This window comes from Mobula birostris, chromosome 24 (assembly GCF_030028105.1).
Source record: "Mobula birostris isolate sMobBir1 chromosome 24, sMobBir1.hap1, whole genome shotgun sequence".
NCBI lineage: Eukaryota > Metazoa > Chordata > Chondrichthyes > Myliobatiformes > Myliobatidae > Mobula > Mobula birostris.
Genome location: NC_092393.1, coordinates 63,747,356 through 63,765,146, shown reverse-complemented (window position 1 = coordinate 63,765,146; position 17,791 = coordinate 63,747,356). Strand labels below are relative to the sequence as shown.

At 52.0% G+C, this 17,791-nt stretch overlaps 1 protein-coding gene across 3 annotated transcripts in view; it reads right to left on the bottom strand.

Annotated features, from left to right (window-relative positions):
• The window catches only part of LOC140187329 (phosphoribosyl pyrophosphate synthase-associated protein 1), a 64,144-nt gene that overhangs the window by 14,681 nt on the left and 31,672 nt on the right, over positions 1–17,791 (bottom strand). For all 3 annotated transcript variants that reach the window (XM_072242509.1, XM_072242510.1, XM_072242511.1), the window contains 2 exons: positions 15,542–15,597; positions 2,124–2,269 (listed from right to left, as the gene is read on the bottom strand). In XM_072242509.1, coding sequence (XP_072098610.1) covers positions 2,124–2,269; positions 15,542–15,597 — 202 coding nt within the window. The remainder of the gene's footprint in view (positions 1–2,123; positions 2,270–15,541; positions 15,598–17,791) is intronic.

Here is a 17,791-nt window from a genome sequence, read left to right as displayed (position 1 = left end):
ATTCTGCCCTCTCTATGACGGGGGGGGTGTGGAGATTCTGCCCTCTCTATGGTGGGGGGGGGATTCTGCCCTGTCTATGGGTGGGGGGAATTCTGTTCCCACAAGTGCTCCCTATCTTGATTTTCCACAATGCAAAGCTACTCCATCTACGCATGTGTCAAGAAATGTGAGTTGAGAAATGTGAGTTATTTGATTATTCCTCAGCACCTTCCATAACACTTCTCTAAGTGTGTGTTTTTATGCTATTCCCAGATGTTTTGATAGTGATTTGTGAATTGATTCTCATTCCCTAAACTGCTGTTATACAGGGAGGGATGGGGTTCACCAATATTCTGGAGCATGTCTGTATCAGGAAGGAGGAACTGGGGCAGAAGTCACATGTACATGTCAAGTCACCCCTCAGCCTCCTTCACGCCACGGAAACATGCCCAGCCTGTCCAATCTCTTCCCATAACTAAAGCCCTCCAATCTAGACAACATCCTGGTGAAACTCTTCTGCATTATCTCCAGTGCTGTTCCATTCTTCCTGCACCCAGCACCGAGTGGTCCAAGTGCAGTATAACCAGTGCTTTGTAAAATTCTCTGCGCTGAACTATAAAGAGGAATATGCTGTATGTCTTCTTCACCACACTGCCTTTGCTGCCACGTTTAGGAATTATGCACCTGAACCCAAGACACCTCTCTCCTTAGCGCCCTATCATTTGCTCTGTACATCTGCCCTGATTTGCCTTCACAGAATGCATCATTGCACATAACTTCCATCAGCCAATGCTTTCCCAACTCTCCCTGAGCTCTTACGAACTGTAGTCTCAGGCAGCTTTCCTCACTCTGCACAGCATCAGCAACACGGCCTGTCATCTGCACACTAACTGTACAGAAGCCAGAGGGCTTCGGGATAGTTGGGAAATTGAGACTTCACACCATGGTCCTTCCATACATTTACAGTGCGAGAGAGAGAGAGAGCGGGGGGGGGCTCTGCTTCATTCACCCCCAGGCCGGTACTCAAGCCCCTGGGGGGGGGGGGGGGGATCCTCCATTCACACATGCAGTTAACAAGCCACAATCTCAAACAGCCTTGAGTATCCCAGAATCAGTAAAAGGGAAAATTATACTCTCGTACTTGGAAGCTCAATACCAGGAAACGGAACTTGCAGCCTATGTACAGCTAAAAGCATAAAATGTACAAAGGCAGAATAAATTAATAAAACATAAGAGAGCAAAGCAGACAACAGTACAACCCGAGGACTACAGGCAGTGGGTGTTTCTCAGAGCCTGCTGCCATAACCAGGGATGAGGGTGACGTCACACCCCGCAGCTCTGTGCAGTTTCAAGCAACATCTCTGTAACTGCAAGATCGTCAGCTCAGTCTGCGAAGGAGTCTCATTACTGGGTACATTGTCAGAGCAGTCAATGTCAGTCGCCAGCACAATTACTCCAGATTCAGGGACAGTGACTCCCTCAAATGGAGTCACTGGATGCTTGCTTACATTGTATTCTCCCAGTATTTAAGTGGCTAAGGAAGTCTGTAAGGCTCGAAGTTGTGAGGCTGTGAGACACGGCGCACTCAGAGCTCATTCCTTCGGCAAGAGTGGAAGGGGAGAGGGGAAAGGACGACAGTACAAGACTGTGGAAAGCAGTAGTGTTGGAGACCAGGCATTTGTACATGAGGGTGGGGGGATGGTCCCAAAGCAGTGATTGAGTGACAAGGTGACTGATAAACAAAGCGTGTGTACTGGTAGTGCATTCAGAAAAGGGTTCATTGGAAACACTTGAGAGCAGGAGGAAAGCTACACATAGTACACAGAAAAGGTTCAAGGACAAATGGGCTAGAACCAGATTGACATGTTATGGCACACAGATTCAGGCAATGGGAGATGACAGCACAGCACCTTTGGCCTGAATAATTTATAGAGCAGCAACCATTTGTAAGCTGTTTAAAAATAAAATTCTCCCAACTGTTATGTAAAAAGCCTTCATTAATCTTCAAAGATAACAAACGAAATTCAGTTATGGTAACAGCCGAACAGAGGAACAGCCTGCCAGCATGGCACACTACTGATATCAGTACAGGTTGCACATCAGTCTCTCCCCTTTGAAGAAGCTGAGCCCAGTATATTACTTACATGGTAACTCCAGACCAGAATGTATCATTGTGTTCTTCACTGCTGGAGGAGAGTGACGCCCATCCACCAAGTCATACTCTGCATACTGAGCCTCTCCGTGTATCACTGCCAGCCCCAGCCGCAGTCTCTCTGCATAAGACTGTGCTCTGAAAGGGTTACAGCGGCATTATTAGCATTGTTATACATTTCGTCATAGAATACAGTTTGAAAACTTCCCTGTTTCTAACCAACACACAGAACCACATCCAGAGTATGCAGCTGCCTTATGAGTGCATGCCCAGGCATCACTTGTGATAGCAGAAACCACAGCACTGGGAAGGAAGCCTTGCCCATGTCACTGACCCATCCGTCCAACACCTGACACGTGATGCCCAGTCACTGACCCATCCGTCCAACACCAGACACGTGATGCCCAGTCACTGACCCATCCGTCCAACACCAGACACGTGATGCCCAGTCACTGACCCATCCGTCCAACACCAGACACATGATGCCCAGTCACTGACCCATCCGTCCAACACCAGACACGTGATGCCCAGTCACTGACCCATCCGTCCAACACCAGACACGTGATGCCCAGTCACTGACCCATCTGTCCAACACCTGACACGTGATGCCCAGTCACTGACCCACTGGTCCAACACCAGACACGTGATGCCCAGTCACTGACCCACTGGTCCAACACCAGACACGTGATGCCCAGTCACTGACCCATCCGTCCAACACGAGACACGTGATGCCCAGTCACTGACCCACTGGTCCAACACCAGACACGTGACGCCCAGTCACTGACCCATCCGTCCAACACCTGACACGTGACGCCCAGTCACTGACCCATCCGTCCAACACCAGACACGTGATGCCCAGTCACTGACCCACTGGTCCAACACCAGACACGTGATGCCCAGTCACTGACCCACTGGTCCAACACCAGACACGTGATGCCCAGTCACTGACCCATCCGTCCAACACGAGACACGTGATGCCCAGTCACTGACCCACTGGTCCAACACCAGACACGTGACGCCCAGTCACTGACCCATCCGTCCAACACGAGACACGTGATGCCCAGTCACTGACCCACTGGTCCAACACCAGACACGTGACGCCCAGTCACTGACCCACTGGTCCAACACCTGACACGTGATGTCCAGTCACTGACCCATCCGTGCAACACCAGACACGTGATGTCCAGTCACTGACCCATCCGTGCAACACCAGACATGTGATGCTCAGTCACTGACCCACTGGTCCAACACCTGACACGTGATGTCCAGTCACTGACCCACTGGTCCAACACCTGACACGTGATGTCCAGTCACTGACCCATCCGTCCAACACCAGACACGTGATGCCCAGTCACTGACCCATCCGTCCAACACCAGACACGTGATGTCCAGTCACTGACCCACTGGTCCAACACCTGACACGTGATGTCCAGTCACTGACCCATCCGTCCAACACCAGACACGTGATGCCCAGTCACTGACCCACTGGTCCAACACCTGACACGTGATGCTCAGTCACTGACCCACTGGTCCAACACCAGACACGTGATGCCCAGTCACTGACCCACTGGTCCAACACCAGACACGTGATGCCCAGTCACTGACCCACTGGTCCATCACCAGACACGTGATGCCCAGCCACTGACCCACTGGTTCAACACCAGACACGTGATGTCCAGTCACTGACCCACTGGTCCAACACCAGACACGTGATGCCCAGTCACTGACCCATCCGTCCAACACCAGACACGTGATGCCCAGTCACTGACCCAATGGTCCAACACCAGACACGTGATGCCCAGTCACTGACCCATCTGTCCAACACCAGACACGTGATGCCCAGTCACTGACCCATCCGTCCAACACCAGACACGTGATGCCCAGCCACTGACACATCCGTCCAACACCAGACACGTGATGCCCAGTCACTGACCCATCCGTCCAACACCAGACACGTGATGCCCAGTCACTGACCCATCCGTGCAACACCAGACACGTGACGTCCAGTCACTGACCCATCCGTCCAACACCAGACACGTGATGCCCAGTCACTGACCCATCCGTCCAACACCAGACACGTGACGTCCAGTCACTGACCCATCCGTCCAACACCTGACACGTGATGTCCAGTCGCTGACCCATCCGTCCAACACCAGACACGTGATGCCCAGTCACTGACCCGCTGGTCCAACACCAGACACGTGATGCCCAGCCACTGACCCATCCGTCCAACACCTGACACGTGATGCCCAGTCACTGACCCACTGGTCCAACACCAGACACGTGATGCCCAGTCACTGACCCACTGGTCCAACACCAGACACGTGATGCCCAGTCACTGACCCATCCGTCCAACACCAGACATTTGATGTCCAGTCACTGACCCATCCGTCCAACACCAGACACATGACGCCCAGTCACTGACCCACTGGTCCAACACCAGACACGTGATGCCCAGCCACTGACCCACTGGTTCAACACCAGACACGTGATGCCCAGTCACTGACCCACTGGTCCAACACCAGACACATGATGCCCAGCCACTGACCGACTGGTTCAACACCAGACACGTGATGCCCAGTCACTGACCCATCCATCCAACACCAGACACGTGATGCCCAGTCACTGACCCATCCGTCCAACACCAGACACGTGATGTCCAGTCACTGACCCATCCGTCCAACACCAGACACGTGATGCCCAGTCACTGACCCATCCGTCCAACACCAGACACGTGATGCCCAGTCACTGACCCATCCGTCCAACACCAGACACGTGATGCCCAGTCACTGACCCACTGGTCCAACACCAGACACGTGATGCCCAGTCACTGACCCATCCGTCCAACACCAGACACGTGATGCCCAGTCACTGACACATCCGTGCAACACCAGACACGTGATGCCCAGTCACTGACCCACTGGTCCAACACCTGACACGTGATGTCCAGTCACTGACCCATCCGTCCAACACCAGACACGTGATGCCCAGTCACTGACCCACTGGTTCAACACCAGACACGTGATGTCCAGTCACTGACCCACTGGTCCAACACCTGACACGTGATGTCCAGTCACTGACCCATCCGTCCAACACCAGACACGTGATGTCCAGTCACTGACCCATCCGTCCAACACCAACCACGTGATGCCCAGTCACTGACCCACTGGTTCAACACCAGACACGTGATGTCCAGTCACTGACCCACTGGTCCAACACCAGACACGTGATGCCCAGTCACTGACCCATCCGTCCAACACCAGACACGTGATGCCCAGTCACTGACCCACTGGTCCAACACCAGACACGTGATGCCCAGTCACTGACCCATCCGTCCAACACCAGACATGTGATGCTCAGCCACTGACCCATCCGTCCAACACCAGACACGTGATGCCCAGTCACTGACCCACTGGTCCAACACCAGACACGTGATGCCCAGTCACTGACCCATCCGTCCAACACCAGACACGTGACGCCCAGTCACTGACCCATCCGTCCAACACCTGACACGTGATGCCCAGTCACTGACCCACTGGTCCAACACCTGACACGTGATGTCCAGTCACTGACCCATCCGTGCAACACCAGACACGTGATGCCCAGTCACTGACCCATCCGTCCAACACCTGACACGTGATGCCCAGCCACTGACCCATCCGTCCAACACCAGACATGTGATGCCCAGTCACTGACCCACTGGTCCAACACCTGACACGTGATGTCCAGTCACTGACCCATCCGTCCAACACGAGACACGTGATGCCCAGTCACTGACCCACTGGTCCAACACCAGACACGTGATGCCCAGTCACTGACCCATCCGTCCAACACCAGACACGTGATGCCCAGTCACTGACCCGTCCGTCCAACACCAGACACGTGATGCCCAGTCACTGACCCATCCGTGCAACACCAGACACGTGATGTCCAGTCACTGACCCATCCGTCCAACACCAGACACGTGATGCCCAGTCACTGACCCATCCGTCCAACACCAGACACATGATGCCCAGTCACTGACCCATTGGTCCAACACCAGACACAAGATGCCCAGCCACTGACCCACTGGTTCAACACCAGACACGTGATGCCCAGTCACTGACCCATCCGTCCAACACCAGACACGTGATGCCCAGTCATTGACCCATCCGTCCAACACCTGACACGTGATGCCCAGTCACTGACCCATCCGTCCTACACCAGACACGTGATGCCCAGTCACTGACCCACTGGTCCAACACCAGACACATGATGTCCAGTCACTGACCCACTGGTCCAACACCAGACACGTGATGTCCAGTCACTGACCCACTGGTCCAACACCAGACACATGATGTCCAGTCACTGACCCACTGGTCCAACACCAGACACGTGATGTCCAGTCATTGACCCACTGGTCCAACACCAGACACGTGATGCCCAGTCACTGACCCATCCGTCCAACACCAGACACGTGATGCCCAGTCACTGACCCATCCGTCCAACACCAGACACGTGATGTCCAGTCGCTGACTCATCCGTCCAACACCTGACACGTGATGCCCAGTCCCTGACCCGCTGGTCCAACACCAGACACGTGATGCCCAGCCACTGACCCACTGGTCCAACACCGGACATGTGATGTCCAGTCACTGACCCACTGGTCCAACACCAGACACGTGATGCCCAGTCACTGACCCATCCATCCAACACCAGACACGTGATGCCCAGTCACTGACCCGCTGGTCCAACACCAGACACGTGATGCCCAGTCACTGACCCATCCGTCCAACACCAGACACGTGATGTCCAGTCACTGACCCATCCGTCCAACACCAGACACGTGATGTCCAGTCACTGACCCATCCGTCCAACACCAGACACGTGATGCCCAGCCACTGACCCATCCGTCCAACACCAGACACGTGATGCCCAGCCACTGACCCATCCGTCCAACACCAGACACGTGATGCCCAGTCACTGACCCATCCATCCAACACCTGACACATGATGTCCAGTCACTGACCCACTGGTCCAACACCAGACACGTGATGCCCAGTCACTGACCCATCCGTCCAACACCAGACACGTGATGCCCAGTCACTGACCCATCCGTCCAACACCAGACACGTGATGTCCAGTCACTGACCCATCCGTCCAACACCAGACACATGACGCCCAGTCACTGACCCACTGGTCCAACACCAGACACATGATGCCCAGCCACTGACCCACTGGTTCAACACCAGACACGTGATGCCCAGTCACTGACCCACTGGTCCAACACCAGACACATGATGCCCAGCCACTGACCCACTGGTTCAACACCAGACACGTGATGCCCAGTCACTGACCCATCCGTCCAACACCAGACACGTGATGCCCAGTCACTGACCCATCCGTCCAACACCAGACACGTGATGTCCAGTCACTGACCCATCCGTCCAACACCAGACACGTGATGCCCAGTCACTGACCCATCCGTCCAACACCAGACACGTGATGCCCAGTCACTGACCCATCCGTCCAACACCAGACACGTGATGCCCAGTCACTGACCCATCCGTCCAACACCAGACACGTGATGCCCAGTCACTGACCCTCTGGTCCAACACCTGACACGTGATGCCCAGTCACTGACCCACTGGTCCAACACCAGACACGTGATGTCCAGTCACTAACCCACTGTTCCAACACCAGACATGTGATGCCCAGTCACTGACCCATCCGTGCAACACCTGACACTTGATGCCCAGTCACTGACCCATCCGTCCAACAACTGACACATGATGTCCAGTCACTGACCCACTGGTCCAACACCAGACACGTGATGCCCAGTCACTGACCCATCCGTCCAACACCAGACACGTGATGCCCAGTCACTGACCCATCCGTCCAACACCAGACACGTGATGTCCAGTCACTGACCCATCCGTCCAACACCAGACACATGACGCCCAGTCACTGACCCACTGGTCCAACACCAGACACATGATGCCCAGCCACTGACCCACTGGTTCAACACCAGACACGTGATGCCCAGTCACTGACCCACTGGTCCAACACCAGACACATGATGCCCAGCCACTGACCCACTGGTTCAACACCAGACACGTGATGCCCAGTCACTGACCCATCCGTCCAACACCAGACACGTGATGCCCAGTCACTGACCCATCCGTCCAACACCAGACACGTGATGTCCAGTCACTGACCCATCCGTCCAACACCAGACACGTGATGCCCAGTCACTGACCCATCCGTCCAACACCAGACACGTGATGCCCAGTCACTGACCCATCCGTCCAACACCAGACACGTGATGCCCAGTCACTGACCCATCCGTCCAACACCAGACACGTGATGCCCAGTCACTGACCCACTGGTCCAACACCTGACACGTGATGCCCAGTCACTGACCCACTGGTCCAACACCAGACACGTGATGTCCAGTCACTAACCCACTGTTCCAACACCAGACATGTGATGCCCAGTCACTGACCCATCCGTGCAACACCTGACACGTGATGCCCAGTCACTGACCCATCCGTCCAACAACTGACACGTGATGCCCAGTCACTGACCCACTGGTCCAACACCGGACATGTGATGTCCAGTCACTGACCCATCCGTCCAACACCAGACACGTGATGTCCAGTCACTGACCCACTGGTCCAACACCAGACACGTGATGCCCAGTCACTGACCCACTGGTTCAACACCAGACACGTGATGTGCAGTCACTGACTCACTGGTCCAACACCAGACACGTGATGCCCAGTCACTGACCCACTGGTTGAACACCAGACACATGATGCCCAGTCACTGACCGACTGGTCCAACACCAGACACGTGATGTCCAGTCACTGAACCATCCATCCAACACCTGACACGTGATGCCCAGTCACTGACCCACTGGTCCAACACCAGACACGTGATGCCCAGTCACTGACCCATCCGTGCAACACCAGACACGTGATGCCCAGTCACTGAACCATCCGTCCAACACCAGACACATGATGCCCAGTCACTGTCCCAATGGTTGAATACCAGACACGTGATGCCCAGTCACTGACCCAGTGGTCCAACACCAGACACGTGATGCCCAGTCACTGACCCATCCGTCCAACACCAGACATGTGATGCCCAGTCACAGACCCATCTGTCCAACACCAGACACGTGATGTCCAGTCATTGACCCACTGGTCCAACACCAGACACGTGATGCCCAGTCACTGACCCATCCGTCCAACACCAGACACGTGATGCCCAGTCACTGACCCATCCGTCCAACACCAGACACGTGATGTCCAGTCGCTGACTCATCCGTCCAACACCTGACACGTGATGCCCAGTCCCTGACCCGCTGGTCCAACACCAGACACGTGATGCCCAGCCACTGACCCACTGGTCCAACACCGGACATGTGATGTCCAGTCACTGACCCACTGGTCCAACACCAGACACGTGATGCCCAGTCACTGACCCATCCATCCAACACCAGACACGTGATGCCCAGTCACTGACCCGCTGGTCCAACACCAGACACGTGATGCCCAGTCACTGACCCATCCGTCCAACACCAGACACGTGATGTCCAGTCACTGACCCATCCGTCCAACACCAGACACGTGATGCCCAGTCACTGACCCATCCGTCCAACACCAGACACGTGATGTCCAGTCACTGACCCATCCGTCCAACACCAGACACATGACGCCCAGTCACTGACCCACTGGTCCAACACCAGACACATGATGCCCAGCCACTGACCCACTGGTTCAACACCAGACACGTGATGCCCAGTCACTGACCCACTGGTCCAACACCAGACACATGATGCCCAGCCACTGACCCACTGGTTCAACACCAGACACGTGATGCCCAGTCACTGACCCATCCGTCCAACACCAGACACGTGATGCCCAGTCACTGACCCATCCGTCCAACACCAGACACGTGATGTCCAGTCACTGACCCATCCGTCCAACACCAGACACGTGATGCCCAGTCACTGACCCATCCGTCCAACACCAGACACGTGATGCCCAGTCACTGACCCATCCGTCCAACACCAGACACGTGATGCCCAGTCACTGACCCATCCGTCCAACACCAGACACGTGATGCCCAGTCACTGACCCTCTGGTCCAACACCTGACACGTGATGCCCAGTCACTGACCCACTGGTCCAACACCAGACACGTGATGTCCAGTCACTAACCCACTGTTCCAACACCAGACATGTGATGCCCAGTCACTGACCCATCCGTGCAACACCTGACACGTGATGCCCAGTCACTGACCCATCCGTCCAACAACTGACACATGATGTCCAGTCACTGACCCACTGGTCCAACACCAGACACGTGATGCCCAGTCACTGACCCATCCGTCCAACACCAGACACGTGATGCCCAGTCACTGACCCACTGGTTCAACACCAGACACGTGATGCCCAGTCACTGACCCACTGGTCCAACACCAGACACATGATGCCCAGCCACTGACCCACTGGTTCAACACCAGACACGTGATGCCCAGTCACTGACCCATCCGTCCAACACCAGACACGTGATGCCCAGTCACTGACCCATCCGTCCAACACCAGACACGTGATGTCCAGTCACTGACCCATCCGTCCAACACCAGACACGTGATGCCCAGTCACTGACCCATCCGTCCAACACCAGACACGTGATGCCCAGTCACTGACCCATCCGTCCAACACCAGACACGTGATGCCCAGTCACTGACCCATCCGTCCAACACCAGACACGTGATGCCCAGTCACTGACCCACTGGTCCAACACCTGACACGTGATGCCCAGTCACTGACCCACTGGTCCAACACCAGACACGTGATGTCCAGTCACTAACCCACTGTTCCAACACCAGACATGTGATGCCCAGTCACTGACCCATCCGTGCAACACCTGACACGTGATGCCCAGTCACTGACCCATCCGTCCAACAACTGACACGTGATGCCCAGTCACTGACCCACTGGTCCAACACCGGACATGTGATGTCCAGTCACTGACCCATCCGTCCAACACCAGACACGTGATGTCCAGTCACTGACCCACTGGTCCAACACCAGACACGTGATGCCCAGTCACTGACCCACTGGTTCAACACCAGACACGTGATGTGCAGTCACTGACTCACTGGTCCAACACCAGACACGTGATGCCCAGTCACTGACCCACTGGTTGAACACCAGACACATGATGCCCAGTCACTGACCGACTGGTCCAACACCAGACACGTGATGTCCAGTCACTGAACCATCCATCCAACACCTGACACGTGATGCCCAGTCACTGACCCACTGGTCCAACACCAGACACGTGATGCCCAGTCACTGACCCATCCGTGCAACACCAGACACGTGATGCCCAGTCACTGAACCATCCGTCCAACACCAGACACATGATGCCCAGTCACTGTCCCAATGGTTGAATACCAGACACGTGATGCCCAGTCACTGACCCAGTGGTCCAACACCAGACACGTGATGCCCAGTCACTGACCCATCCGTCCAACACCAGACATGTGATGCCCAGTCACAGACCCATCTGTCCAACACCAGACACGTGATGTCCAGTCACTGACCCATCCATCCAACACCTGACACGTGATGTCCAGTCACTGACCCATCTGTCCAACACCTGACACATGATGCCCAGTCACTGACCCATCCGTCCCACACCTGACACATGATGCCCAGTCACTGACCCATCCGTCCAACAACTGACACAATCAGCAGCGAGATGATTTTACAGCAGCTGAGCTGCACAACAGACACAGGCCATTTGGCCTGCATTACCTGCTAACCCACCTACACCAATCCCTTTCAAATTTTTCCTTCTCACCTCAGACCTGCGCCATCTTGTTCATGATACCCTATTTGTAAATGTGTGATACATATCTGCAAGTTGTCATGCTTCTCTTTACCCAAACATGCTCAGTTACTTTTGTTCAGCCAACTGAGGGAAACTAAATCAGTCCCTGTCATGGTACCGTGACTGGGTGGTGCTAACAGTGTTTGATTGAGCAGACAAGAATGAATGGTCACATTGTGCACGCAGCAATGTGTTGACAGAGGAGAGGCAAGTGAGAGTCACAGAGGAAGCGGGCCAATAGTGGGGGGAGTGAAATTGTCACAGAGGGAGGGGGAGCGAGACAGTCACAGAGGGAGGGGTCCAATGGAGTGAGACAGTCACGGAGGGAGGGGGAGTGAAATAGTCACTTGGAAAAACAGGGCCTATACTGGTTGGCTGCCGGTGACTAGTGGTGTGCTACAGGAGTCAGTGTTGGGACCGCTTCTTTTCACGTTATATGTAAATGATTTGGATGATGGAATTGAAGGGCCTTGTGGCCAGGTTTGTGGACAATATGAAAATAAGTGGAGGGGCAGGTAGTGTTGAGGAAACAGGGTGTTTTCAGAAGGACTCAAGACAGATTGGGAGAATCGGTAAAGAAGTGGCAGATGAAATATAGTGTCAAGAAGCGTATGGTCATGCACTTTGGGAGAAGGAATAAACCCATAGATTATTTTCTAAACAGGGAGAAAATTCAAAAAATCCATAGTGCATGTTGAGTTGGGATTCTTGTGCAGGATTCCCTAAAGGTCAACTTGCAGGTTGAGTCAGCGGCAAGCAAAGCAAATGCAATGTTAGCATTCGTTTGGAAGGAACTAGTGTATAAGAATTACAGTGGCATGAGACAGGAGCTTGCCCGGATGGATTGGAGGAGGATTCTGGCGAGGATGACAGCAGAGCAGAGGTGGTTGAAGTTTCTGAGAATAGTTCACAAGGCGCAAGTTAGATATGTCCCACAGAAGTTCTCAAATGGCAGGGGTAGGGAACTGTGGCTGACAAGGGAAGTTAAGGACGGCAGAAACGCCAAGGAAAGGGCATATAAGGTAGCTAAAGTGAGTAGGAAGCTGGATGATTGGGAAGCTTTTAAAATCCAACAAAAGGCAACAAAAAAAAGCTATAAGAAGGGAAAAGATGAAATATGAGGTCAAACTAGCCCATAATATAAAGTAGGATATAAAGTAGGGACAAAGAAATGGCAGATGAACTTAATGGGTACTTTGCATCAGTCTTCACTGTGGAAGACACTAGCAGTGTCCCAAAGGTCGGTGAGTGTCACGAAGCAGGAGTGAGTGCCATTGCTATTACAAAGGAATAGTGCTAGGCAAACTCAAAGTCTTAAAGTGGATAAGTCACCTGGACCAGATGGACTACATCCCAGAGTCCTGAGAGAGGTTGCCGAAGAGATAATGGGTGCATTGGTCATGTTCTTTCAAAAATCACTTGATTCTGGCATGGTCCTGGAGGACTGGAAGATTGCAAATGTCACTCCACTCTTTAAGAAGGAAGGAAAGTAAAAGAAAGGGAAGTAAAAGAAAGGAAATTATAGGCCGGTTAGCCTAAGCTCAGTGGTTGGGAAAGTTTTGGTGTCTATTATTAAGGATGAGGTTTTGAGGTACTTGGAGGCTAATGAACTAAATTCAGCATGGTTTCTGTGAAGGGAATTCTTGTCTGACAAATCTGTTAAGAGTTCAATGAGGAAGTAACAAGCAGGGTGGACAAAAGAGAGGCAGTGGATATCACTTACTTGGATTTTCGAAAGACAAGGTAACACACATGAAGCGGCTTAACAAGACAAAATTCTATGGCATTATGGGAAAGATACTGACATGGATAGGGGAATGGCTGACAGGAGGGAGGCAACAATTTGGAATAAAGGAGGCCTTTTCTGTTTGGCTGTCGGTGACTAGTGGTGTTCCTCTATTGGGATAACTACTTTTCACATTGTTTGTCACTGATTTGGATAATGGAATAGATGGCTTTGTGGCAAAGTTTGCTGATGATACGAAGAAAGGAGGAGGGGTAGGTAGTGCTGAGGAAGCAATGCGATTGCAGCAGAACTTAAAAAATTGGAAGAATGGGCAAAAAAATGGCAGATGGAATACAGTGTTGGGAAATGTATGATAATACATTTTGGTAAAAGGAACAATAATGCAGACTATTATCTAAATGGAGAGAAAGTTCAAAGATCAGAGGTGCAGAGGGACTTAGGAGTCCTCATGCAAGACTCCCAGAAGGTTAATTTACAGGTTGATTCTGTGGTAAAGAAGGCATTTATTTCAGGGAGAATAGAATATAAAAGCAAGAAGATAATGCTGAGGCTTTATAAGACACTAGTCAGGCCGCACTTGGAGTACTGTCAATAGTTTTGGGCCCCATATCTCAGAAAGGATGTGTTGTCATTGGAGAGAATCCAGAGGAGGTTCACGAGGATGATTCTGGGAATGGTTAACATATGAGGAGCATTTGGCAGCTTTGGGCTTATATTCACCAGAATTTAGAAGAATGGGGGGGTGTGTCATTGAAACCTACCGAATGTTGAAAGGACTAGATAGGGTGGATGTGGAGAGGATGTTTCCTATGGTAGGGGTATCTAGAACTAGAAGGCACAGCCTCAAAATTGAGGGGTGACTTTTTAGCGACAGAGTAGTGAGTCTGTGGAATGCTCTGCACAGCCTGTGGTGGAGGCGAAGTCTGTGGGGATATTTAAGACAGAAGTTGATCGTTTCCTGATCCACCAGGGCGTCAAAGGATATGGCGAGAAGACAGGTGTATGGGGTTGAGTGGGATCTGGGATCAGCCATGATGGAACAGTGGAGCAGACTCAATGAGCTGAATGGCCTAATTCTACTCCTACGTCTTATAGTCTTATAAGGGCAAGAATGTTGTGCTGAGGCTTAAATGGCATTGGTCAAGCCACACTTGGAGTATTCTGAGCAGTTCTGGGACCCTTTTCTAAGAAAGGTGTGCTGACGGTGAGGGTCCAGGGCAGGTTCACGAGAATTATTTCAGGAATAATAGGGTTAACATAGGAGGAGCCTTTGATGGTTCTGGGCTTGTACTCACTGGAGTTTAGAATAATGAGGGAGGATCCCATTGAAATCTATTGAATATTGAAAGACCTCGGTAGAGTGAATGTACAGAGAGTGTTTCCAATAGTGCAGAGCCTAGGACCAGAGGGCACAACCTCAGTACCGTCCATTTAGAACAGCGATGGGGAGGCATTCCTTTAGCCAGATGTTCGTGAATCTGTGGGCTTACATTTGCACAGACAGCTGTAGAGATTAAGTTATGGGGCATATTTGAAGAACAAAGAGGCAAGAGAATGGGGTTGAGAGGGAAATCGATCAGCCATGATAAAATGGCAGAGCACACTCGATGGGCTGAATGGCCTAATTCTGCTCCAATGTCTTCGAGAGTCTTAAGTTCTGAGCGATACACAACACTGGGGTGGTAAGCAGAAGTTAACAGAGACCAAGGCATGACATCCACACTAGCCTCTCCTCCCATCGGCACCATCACACCACTCCCAAAATCTCCTTACCTCTTGGCAGCAGCGGGCGACTTTGCAACAATGATTGCATTCCTGTAATCCTGGATCTGTAAAAGAGCAGCCAGAGAGAGGAGAGAATACAACAGATGTACGGACAAGAGTGGGGTTGGGGGGTGGGGCTGCAGAACACCCCTGTAGGAAACCTCTGAATACAGCAATGGACAGACGGCACAATAACACAAGTGAAAACAGAATGCAGCCGCATGGCCACAACGCTGCTTAACAATTCAACAGTATTCTGGCCCCCGATCCCCTTTCCACTGAAAAATCAATCTGATTTCAGTTGTTGAAAAGTAGGATGGGATATCGATCAACTAGAAAGTTGAGCTGAGCAGTGGCAGATGGAGTTTAGTCCCATCAAGCATGAGGGCAGGAAGTCTGGGAGGTCAGATTTGCCTTGGATGGCATAAAGGTTGATGGCATTGAGGATAGTGTCGAAGGTTGATGGCGTTGCGGATAGTGTCGAAGGTTGATGGCGTTGAGGATAGTGTCGAAGGTTGATGGCGTTGAGGATAGTGTCGAAGGTTGATGGCGTTGAGGATAGTGTCGAAGGTTGATGGTGTTGCGGATAGTGTCGAAGGTTGATGGTGTTGCGGATAGTGTCGAAGGTTGATGGTGTTGAGGATAGTGTCGAAGGTTGATGGTGTTGAGGATAGTGTCGAAGGTTGATGGTGTTGAGGATAGTGTCGAAGGTTGATGGTGTTGAGGATAGTGTCGAAGGTTGATGGTGTTGAGGATAGTGTCGAAGGTTGATGGTGTTGAGGATAGTGTCGAAGGTTGATGGTGTTGAGGATAGTGTCGAAGGTTGATGGTGTTGAGGATAGTGTCGAAGGTTGATGGTGTTGAGGATAGTGTCGAAGGTTGATGGTGTTGAGGATAGTGTCGAAGGTTGATGGTGTTGAGGATAGTGTCAAAGGCTGGGAGTGTTGTGACCAAGCTAAAGGACAAAGTTCCAGCAATTAGGGCCACAAAACAGTGGTTGCGGGAGGCAGAGGAGTGGCGATGGGATTGCTTCAAGTTGGTGGACTGAGCCATGTTCAAGAACTTATCTGTGACTCTGAACAGATATATCATGGTCGTCACGGACGTTATTAAAACAGTTGGAGGTGAATGTGTTCCCACAAAATCATTCAAACTTCCCATCTTCCCAACCAGAAGCCCTGGATAAACCAAGTGATCCACAATCTGCCACATCAGAGGCATTCAAGTTTGGCAAGCAAGAAAGTTACAAGAGGTCTAGGTGCGATCTCTGGAAAGTCATCTCACAGGCAAAGAGGCAACTCCGGACTAAACCTGAATCAGTTGTGGCAGGGCTTGAACACTATCACCTCTTATAAAGTTAAATCAAGTGACATGGACAACAACAGGACTTCATTTCCAGATGAGCTCAATGCCTTCTATGCTCATTTTGACCGTCAAAACATGGATTAGCCATCACAAACTCCTACAGCTCCCGATGATCCTATGGTTTCAGGATCGGAGGCTGATGTGTCTGCATCCTTCAGGAGGGTGAAACCACAGAAAGCATCCGGCCCAGACAGGGTACCTGACCAAGTACTAAAGCCCCATGCTCATCAACTGGCTGGTGTGTTCACTGAGATCTTTAACCTCTCATTTCGGCAGTCTGAGGTACCCACCTGCTTCAAGCAGACTTCACTTCACTTATACCAGTGTCGAAGCAGAATGTGATAAGCTGTCTCAATGACCATTGTCCAGTAGCACTTATGTCCACAGTGATGAAGTGTTTTGAGAGACTGGTGATGAAATATATCAACTCCTGTCTGAGATGCAACTTGGATCTGCTCCACTTTGCCTGACAGAGCAACAGGTTCATGGCAGATGCCATTTTATTGGTTCTTCACTCAACATCAGATCATCTGGACAGCAAAAATCCATACATCAGGATGCTCGTTATTGACCACTGCTCGGCACTCAATACCACCTCAAAACTAATCAATAAGCTTCAAGACCTTTGTCTCAATACCTCAATGTGCAATTAGATCCTTGATTTTCTCACTTGCTGACCCCACTCAATTCAGATTGGCAACAGCATCTCCTCCACAATCTCCATCAGCACAGGCACACCACAAGGCTGTGTGCTTAGCCCCCTGCTCTACTCACTATATACTTATGACTATGCCATATCTAAATTTGCTGACGACACTACTGTCCGCAAACTGGGCCGAATCAAAGGTCGTGACGAATGGGCATATGGAAGGGAGACTGAAAATCTGGCTGAGT